The sequence below is a fragment of the Podarcis bocagei genome (assembly GCF_964188305.1).
Source record: "Podarcis bocagei genome assembly, chromosome: 3".
NCBI classification, from domain to species: domain Eukaryota; kingdom Metazoa; phylum Chordata; class Lepidosauria; order Squamata; family Lacertidae; genus Podarcis; species Podarcis bocagei.
The window spans coordinates 44,784,984-44,794,747 of record NC_138127.1 but is presented as its reverse complement, the minus strand read 5'-3'; the positions used below and the strand labels follow the sequence as shown (position 1 = coordinate 44,794,747).

The 9,764-nt window shown below is 41.8% G+C and overlaps 1 protein-coding gene across 1 annotated transcript in view; it reads left to right on the top strand.

Moving 5' to 3' along the window:
• The first annotated feature begins 372 nt into the window (after window positions 1-372).
• The window catches only part of TMEM244 (transmembrane protein 244), a 21,937-nt gene continuing 12,545 nt past the window's right edge, over window positions 373-9,764 (top strand). Inside the window, exon 1 of the mRNA XM_081187830.1 lies at window positions 373-586. Coding sequence (XP_081043956.1) covers window positions 560-586 — 27 coding nt within the window. The 5' untranslated portion in view covers window positions 373-559. The remainder of the gene's footprint in view (window positions 587-9,764) is intronic.

Below are 9,764 nucleotides of genomic sequence, written 5' to 3'. Positions count from 1 at the left end.
AAAACAGATAGATTGAGCCACAATACCTCAGATAAATGTCTGTACTTAGAGAAAAGCTAGCCTATGGAACTGCCTCTGTGGCTAATAATTTAGCAATTTCCAAAGATGGATTAGATATTGTTAAAATAAAAAAATTCCTTCCAGTAGCACCTTAAAGACCAACTAAGTTAGTTCTTGGTATAAGCTTTCGTGTGCATGCACACTTCTTCAGATACCCTTTGTATCTGAAGACACTTCGTATCTGAAGAAGTGTGCATGCACACGAAAGCTTATACCAAGAACTAACTTAGTTGGTCTTTAAGGTGCTACTGGAAGGAATTTTTTTATTTTGACTATGGCAGACCAACACGGCTACCTATCTGTAACTAGATATTGTTAGAAGGTGATACCACTAATTACCAGTTGTAGTTATACCAAAGTCTTCTTGCATCCGTCACCATTTTGTGACTTGTTCTACCCCTGCACTACTATTTTGTGACTGGTGGGCCTTAGTAACTTTCAGCAGCCTCAAGTGGGCCCTGCAGGTAGAAAGTTTGAGAACACATTCAGGAAGCCAAGAATGACAACATGTGGATTCTCCATAAGAGTGAGTTAACAAAGAGTGGCAATTCCATGAGGAAATTGGTGCAGAAGCAGAAATACCCTAATTCAAGATAAAGGTAAAGGGACCCCTGACCGTTAGGTCCAGTTGTGACCAACTCTGGCGTTGCGGCGCTCATCTCGCTTTATTGGCCGAGGGAGCCATCGTACAGCTTCTGGGTCATGTGGCCAGCATGACTAAGCCGCTTCCGGCAAACCAGAGCAGCACAGAAACGCCGTTTACCTTCCCACCGGAGCAGTACCTATTTATCTACTTGCACTTTGACGTGCTTTCGAACTGCTAGGTTGGCAGGAGCAGGGACCGAGCAACAGGAGCTCACCCCGTTGGGGGATTTGAACCACCAACCTTCTGATTGGCAAGTCCTAGGCTCTGTGGTTTAACCCACAGCGCCACCCGCGCCCCAATCTAATGCAAGATGGTTGTATGTTAATACTGGCTTAGGGTTGCTCTTGCCACACCAGTAACATCTACTAGTACCAGACATATTGAGGCCACCTTATTTATTGTAAGCCTTCTAGAGAACTTTGTATGATGGGGCTATAAGTTAATGCCATCTATGAACAAATAAACAAATAAAGCAGAGTAGCATTGGCTCATTATTGGACAGAGAAGGTTATGTGGCATTTTTACTGGAATGGGGAGAGCAGTTGCTAAGGTTTACTCTGTGTTGTTCTAAAGTATTTTTGACCACCTCAAATATATTGGTGTAACCCTACGCAGTTAATAATCTGGAGCAATCTTTTGTGATTATAGGCAGCATAGCTGATAGATGCCCCTCATGTCACAGCAGTACCAGCTGTTCCCTGCACTGTGAGGGTGTCAAGCAGGCATAGCCAACCTGGTAACCTCCAAATGTTGGACTCCAACTCCCATTAGCTGTAATGCTCAATGTTTAGGGATTATGGGAGCTGTCCAACAACATTTGGAGAGCCCTGCATTGGTTACCCCAATCTATAGGAATTTAGCCCCTATAGTTCTTATAATTCCACAGAGGAAACCATTCTTATTCAAAACCAATTTAAGTCTGTAATGCAGATATACCCTAAGGGCCTTTTCACATATAGTTTGAAAATTGCTTGAATTATCAGCTCTAGCTCATTACATTCCCTTCCTCCATAAGTAAAGATTTCTCCTGTAGTAAAGATTCTCTTGACCCCTCCAGCTAAAAAAGGGGAAATGCTCTATTACTTGCTTAGAACTAAATCTCTACAGCTCAAATTTGATGGAGGGCCAGTCACCTGCTTTAGGTAAAGCATCACAAGTGACAACAGCAGCATATGAAAGTTAAAATAGGCTTGTAATCTACCATCTTGCTTCATCCTCCATTACATTAACAATAGGATTTCTGAGCATTCAAAAAATTTCATTAAGCTCGTACTCACATGCACACAAATAGTGTAAGAAAGGCTCAAAGCACTTTAATTAGTGTGTGCATAAATGTGTGGACTCCTTGCAAGTACTTAACTGCTGATCTTGCAGTTTCCCCATACTTTCTGAGATAGTTTATTATATTAGTATGTACATCATGCTTTTCATGTACATATAGTGAAGCCTGTTTTATTCAATATTAATTATTTATCATTAACATGAATTGACTTCAGTTGATAGTGATAATGTAACTGTTTTCATAACCTTGGTTTTGATTGGTTAAAAGAAAGAAATCACCATCTAATCAAGAAAGCTTAGCTGTGTGTTAGATTATTCATTCTTTTTATTCCTCAAGGTAACATAAATAATCTCATTCCCCCTATTATCCTCATAACAACAACCTTGGAAGGTATGTCAGGCTGACCAACTCAGGGTCACTCAGTTTTGCAATGTGACAAAATTAGCTCCATCTGCCAAATTAGCTCCATCTGCCATTTCCAAAAACGCAGATTTCTGTTTTCTGATAACTTTTAAGTCAAACTCCACATACCAGAAAAACAACCTATTCAGGTTTTTCTTCTACACTGAGATATTACTCCAACTCCCCCCCCCCCCGTGAGTAAATTCTATCTAAATGTTTTAAACAGCATCAGTTCTTGTACAGAGCATGACCAACCTATCTCCTATCCTGATATCACTCTGACACATTGAGTTCGTGTTGTTCTGTATTGCAGAGGGCTTATCAACATGGTTCTTTCCTCACAATCTTTCTTTTATTTTTTCCGTAAAAGATGTAGGACCAAATTAAGCTGTACATCTTTGATTTACTTCCCTCTGTGATTGGACTCGTGTAATATTGTGGCGGTTCCTTCAGTGTTTAGGCCACCCTAAAGAAGGGTGCCGGAACTCACCACGAACACCTCCCTCATTCTCTTAGAATGGCAATGGTGCCCACCTGAGAAATGAATTCCAGCAAGTTCCAGCTGAAAAAAGCCCAGAGTATGAGAATCGCTGGATTCTAAGCAGGGGTGCCGACTTCGGCCCCAGGTTATGGGTACCCAGCATGCACAATGTGATGTCATGACATTACATTGCAGCGTGATGTCATGATGTCACATGTCCCATGGCCTCAGAACCTGACTTCCGGTGGCTTTGGACAGCATCTCTGAGGTCTCATGACTTCCGGTGGTTTGTGAGGCATCAGAAGTTGCATCGGGGGCCCTGCGGTGAAATGTTTTGTGGGTGCTCAGGCCCCCAGGGCCCCCTAGAGATGGTGCCCTTGGCTCTAAGGATCCTGTTTGCATACTTTATCCGTAGTTTGAAGTATTTGCCATGGTCATTCACCAACCATCAGACAACCAATGTGTTAGGAAGTTCACTTTGGGAGGAGACATGGAGAAAATTTGCTCTGGATATTTTGTGGATGTGATTTTTAAATCACAACAGCACCATGCGCTTGGGTCAGAGGAAGCAGGTGGGACAGGTTCAGGGAGTCCCTGTTGCCAAGGTATTGGGAAGAGGAAAGTATGTAATGGGAGACGGGAGGTAGACCATTCGTGTCTTTTTGGAGGCTACAACTAGTGCAGAATGCAACTGCTTGGTTGTTAAGTGAGGAAGCCCAATGGAACCATATGTTACCAGTCCAGAAAGGACTGTTCCAGAAAGCCAGTTCAGGACAATGTCAGGACAAGCATAAAGGTAAGGGGACCCCTGACCATTAGGTCCAGTCATGGCCGACTCTGGGATTACGGTGCTCATCTTGCTTTATTGGGCGAGGGAGCTGGCGTACAGCTTCTGGGTCATGTGGCCAGCATGACTAAGCCGCTTCTGGCGAACCAGAGCAGCACACGGAAACACCGTTTACAGTGGTACCTCGCAAGACGAATGCCTCGCAAGACGAAAAACGCGCAAGACGAAAGAGTTTTCCGTTTTTTGAGTCGTTCTGCAAGACGAATTTCCCTATGGGCTTGCTTCGCAAGACGAAATGTCTTGCAAGTTCTTGCGAGTTTGTTTCCTTTTTCTTAAAGCCCCTAAGCTGCTAAGCTGTTAATAGCCACTAAGCCGTTAATAGCCGCTAAGCCGTTAATAGCCGCTAAGCCGTTAATAGCCGCTAAGCCGTTAATAGCCGCTAAGCCGCTAATAGCCGTACTTCGCAAGACGAAGAGACTCGCGGAACGGATTAATTTCGTCTTGCGAGGCACCACTGTACCTTCCCGATGGAGAGGTACCTAATAATCTACTTGTACTTTGACATGCTTTCAAACTGCTAGGTTGGCAGGAGCAGGGACTGAGCAACGGGAGCTCACCCCGTCGGGGGCATTCGAACTGCTGACCTTCTGATCGGCAAGTCCTAGGCTCTGTGGTTTAACCCACAGCGCCACCCGCGTCCCCAGGACAAGCATACAATCCTAAATGGCTTGGGACCCAAATGCCGAAAAGAGCACCTCTCCTAATATCAAATATCCTGGGCCATATAATTGGCATGGGGGTGGGGCTATTGGTGGTACTAGAGGCTGCCCAGTTGGCACTGACCTGTGAGAAGATCCTAAGTGGAACTACCTCACTTATGGAATGCCTTTCCTGTAAAGGTGCATGTGTCTCCCTCACTATGAACTTTCAGGAGGAACTTAATAATATTCCTGTTTACCCAGGCATTTGATGGCTGAAAGATTCTGTTCCTGGCAACCTTGACATTATTAGCTGTGAGGGAATGTGACTGCTTATATGCTTTTAGATGTTTTTAAATCTTTTAAATATACTTTGCTTTATTTTTAGTAGTATAGCTCTACCTCCTTGGTGTTTGCTTGGTGTTTCCTTAGGGAGAGAGGGATAGAAATTTAATAAATGAAATGAATTTTTTACTGAAGATGCTGCAGCAAAATTTGAAACATCTGTACAGTCCTGGGCTTTTTACAAATTGTTTTCAGCAGATTCTAAAGTGAAATTTGAAATCCAAAGCAAATTTAAAATGAAAAGCACAACCATTTAAAACTGCGCTGGCTGCATTCCTATGCACATTTTCCTAGGAGTAAGTTTTATTGAAAACAGCAGCACTTTCCCCTGTTTTGGTTGTCAGTAAATAACCATATTATTCATGCAAAACCTACAAAGATTGCCTTGTTCTAGCTAATTCCCAAAAAGCTTTTGGCAGTTTTAAGCAATAATCTTGTGATTCATTTCGTATAAGAACAAACAGCAAAGATTCTGTAGCACCTTAAAGACTAACAAATGAATTGTGGCAGAAACTTTCATGGACCAGATCACTAATCTGTAAAAGGCAAGCCATCACCACAATATTAGCCTTAAATGTTCCATACAGAAATGTTGCTTTTCTCTGCAGTTGGCTCAGAGTGCTACCTTAAGGCTGTGTGTGCACTTTGCCTTTAAAGTACATTCAAAGCACATTCCCCCACCCCCTCAAAGAATTCTGGGCACTGTAGTTTATAAAAGGTTGCTGGAAATTGTGACTCTGTGAGGGGTAAATTATAGTGCCTAGAATTCTTTCAGAGGGAGAATGAGCTTTAAAGGTATAGCACGTGCAATCTATGGAACCTCACATTAAGAATTTATTATATTCAGGAAGATATGAGCAATAGTCCCAAAATACAAAACTATTAGGGGTAGGAATCACTGACAAAATATTTCTGGATATTGCTCTCACTCCTTCAGCAATGCAAATCTTTATATAGCCTCTCCAAAACTGCAATAATAAAATTTTCTTTTTGAAAGGTGAGCAGTTGCAAGTTCAGCACAGAGACACTTTGAATAAATTTAGAGGAGAAAAGAAAAAATAGAATGACTAAAGGTGCTTACAACATTACACTAGCTCACAAATGATAAGATCACTTAGAACAGTACTATATCAGGCTAAATCAGGCGCGGGGAACCTGCGGCTCCCCAGATAGTGTCAGACTTCAACTCCCATCAGCCTTAGCGAGCATGGCGAATGGTCAGGGATAATGGGAGCTGTGGTCCAACATCTGGAGAGGCATGGATTCCCTAGTCCTGGCCTAAAATATTTCTGTGAATGCAACCAAAGTCACTCCAATGAAGAGGTCAGAGAGAGAAGCAACAACATATATATATGAACGTAACAGTTTTTTCATATGTATATGCTGACAGCGAAAGATTGTTTTAAATGAACAAATTCTTTCCTGCCTTGACATCATTTTGTGGACATACACCTAGGGGAATGGTGATGCAATATGTCTAGCGTGGCCTAGTTGTGCGAAGTACTGCTGCCTTAAGTCACTTGGATATTTAACCTGATCAGTTATGTTTGCCCTCTAGTGGTAGCTCTTTTGAACACAAGCAAGACAATTTTGACTTGCAGGTCTGCTGCGATCATGGTATGCAATAACGTACCGTATTCAAATGACCTTTCCATTTGATTCTTAGCATTTCACATGACATCATAGAGAAGGGTGGTATTTTACTAAGTTTTAATCTGAGGAGACTGATATTAATGGATTTCATTTATGATCATTAATTTCAGTGGGTCCATTCTGAGTTAAACTTAGTTGAATACTGCCCATTGGGTTTAACTTCATTTGTCTACACAACTTTCCCACTTCATAAACTTATATTCTTATAGGGCTTTTTTTCTTAATCATGCTGTTCTTTTACAAACATATTTGCTCTGTAGTCTCCCAGCTTTGCATTTGCGATATACTGTTATTAAAAGACTATGCTAATAACTTCACCAGACCTTAGAGAGAGAGAATAGACTATAACTCAATGCAACCATTTTCTACAGAAAATATGTTGGTATGGCACCTCCAGGATTGCTGACATTAATACGTTAGCAGAAAACTGCTTCCGGATTGGCTAGGTATAATAAGTGCCTGAAGTCTTGCTGTTCAAAGGCCAGCCCACCTGTGAGGCAACTTCCATAGGGGCATCAGGGCCCAATGTAAGTCTTTATTTCCCTCTTGTTCCTGATGTAGATCTTCACTCATTCCTTCTTCCCTGGCGGGAAGGAAGGCACCATTTTGTGGTTCGCCTCAGGTGCCAAAAGGTATTGGGCCAGCCCTGATGATATCCAAAATTACTTGTACTTAGAGTAAACCCATTAATTTCAATCCACTTAAGTCCATTGGGTTTACTCTTAGTATGGCTGATGCTGGGTATCACTCAGAAACTCCTGTAGGCTACTCTTCTGGGTTTTCCTGCTTAAAAGTTTCAACACTTCCTGGATTTAAATTGTCTCCTCTTCCATCTTCCAAATCCTAGGCCAAGCTTCCAGTTCTGGGCACCACAGTTTAAGAAGGACACTGACAAACTGGAACGTGTCCAGAGGAGGGCAACCAAAATGGTCAAAGGCCTGGAAACGATGCCTTATGAGGAACGGCTAAGGGAGCTGGGCATGTTTAGCCTGGAGAAGAGGAGGTTAAGGGGTAATATGATAGCCATGTTCAAATATATAAAAGGATGTCACATAGAGGAGGGAGAAAGGTTGTTTTCTGCTGCTCCAGAGAAGCGGACATGGAGCAATGGATCCAAACTACAAGAAAGAAGATTCCAACTAAACATTAGGAAGGACTTCCTGACAGTAAGAGCTGTTCGACAGTGGAATTTGCTGCCAAGGAGTGTGGTGGAGTCTCCTACTTTGGAGGTCTTTAAGCAGAGGCTTGACAACCATATGTCAGGAGTGCTCTGATGGTGTTTCCTGCTTGGCAGGGGGTTGGACTCGATGGCCCTTGTGGTCTCTTCCAACTCTATGATTCTATGATTCTATGATTCCTCAAACTCAGCCCTCCAGATATTTTGGCCTACAACTCCTATGATCCCTAGCTAGCAGGACCAGTGGCCAGGGATGATGGGAATTGTAGTCTCAAAACATCTGGAGGTTGGGCCGAGGTTGAGGAAGCCCGTCCTAGACTCTTAATAATATGGACCTAGAGTTCAGCTTCTGGCAATGCCTCAACACCATCTCAATTATTTTTTTTTATAATTTTTTTATTGGTTTTACAAAATTTTTAAGACAATACAAACATATAAAAAGACATACAAACACGTATAATTTCATAACCTTTTTTTTCATAGACCGTGTTTCTCAGACTTCCCCATACCTCCCCTTTCTGCATCCCAATGTCCAAAAGTTTTAGCAACTCTAAATATATCTGTCAGACCTCTGTCCTCTTAATCTTTCCTTCAATCTAATCTTATTTCGCTGTAACCCTTTCTTACTCAAACCTCGACATTCTAACATTCAGCAAGTTTATAATAGTCCTTAAGATAGATTTTGAATTTCTTCCATTCTTCTTCCACCGTCTCCTTTCCCTGATCGCGGATTCTGCCAGTCATCTCGGCTAATGTCATATAGTCCATCACTTTCATCTGCCATTCTTCCAGAGTGGGTAAATCTGATGTCTTCCAATACTTTGCGATGAGTATTCTTGCTGCTGTTGTAGCATACATAAAGAAAGTTCTGTCCTTCTTTGACACCAATTGGCCGACAATGCCCAAGAGAAAGGCCTCTGGTTTTTCAACACCATCTCAATTAATACTATGCCACTCAAACCATTTATTCAACCTAACCTAGACTTTTATTTTGATATCATCTGCAGTGAGTTAGTTCTGGTCTAGTCAAGGGTTTTCTAAAGCAATTGATCTTACGGGATAACAAAATGGAAATAGTTTATTACAAACTATAGTTTGCTGACCAATGCCAATAATAGAGACCAAATTACGAAACAAATGTTTCTAAGGTTTGCTCATACTCTTTTCTTCTGCTCGATTATCCAGAAAGTTTCTGAGAAGCAAAAGCACCACTGGCTCAGCATATCTACACAATAAATTGGTTGCTTTGTGCCCTCAAGTGATGACAGGATATAAAGAAAGCCTAAGAATTATGAGAAGAAACACCTTCTTGCTGGAACAAAGGAAGCTGTCTTATTGGTCCATCTTGTCAGACCCATTGGTCTATCCTGCTCAGTACTGTCTACACTGACTGGCAGTGGCTCTCCAGGGTTTCAGGCTTGCTGAAGTTATTTCGAATCCTACTTGGAAATGCTAAGGATTGAACCTGAGACTCTCTGCATGCAAAGCAGAGGCTCTACTGCTGAGCTACAGCCCCATGCACAGACACCCGCCCCCATCATACCTGCAGATTATGTTAAGCTTTTAATATTAGTAACTGTTATGTACTGAAGTTCCCACCCTGGGCCAGCAAGGGGATACTGTAGATAGTTATGCAAATAAGGGATCGAAAGTGACGTTCAGTGATTGGATAGTTTTAGAAAATCGTTACAGTTACTGGAGCTGTATATAAGCATACTGGAGCATACTGTATACTGGAGCTCTATATAAGCAGGCTGACTGAACCCTTCAGTTCAGTTCTGTTCTGGCCTGTGAATAAACAAGAGCTGTTTGAAGAATTGCTGTGTCGTCTGATATGCTCACCCACAACTTAACAGTAACAGCCTATGGGTATTCTTCATATGATTGTAATATCACAAACCAAGGGGTTTTTTTTTGTACAGCAGACTTCACTATGCATCCCAAAGCATTTCAAAGTGATTTAAAAGCTATCAAAAAAGCAACAACAATAAGCACTCAGGCTCTTTCATTCAAATTCAGAAACAGAAGATCATAATCCTCCGTCATTTACTCTTGAAGTTGTTCCTCCAAAATCAATAGAGTTACTTCAAAATACTCAAGTTTTGGATTATAGCCTAAAACAGCTGTTCTGCCTGTCTAAGCTTTCCCGGGAGTTTGTACCGTAATCATTAATAGCAAAGACTTGAAAAGGCAATTGATTTCAATCATATGGAAAGCATTGCAAACAGCAGGC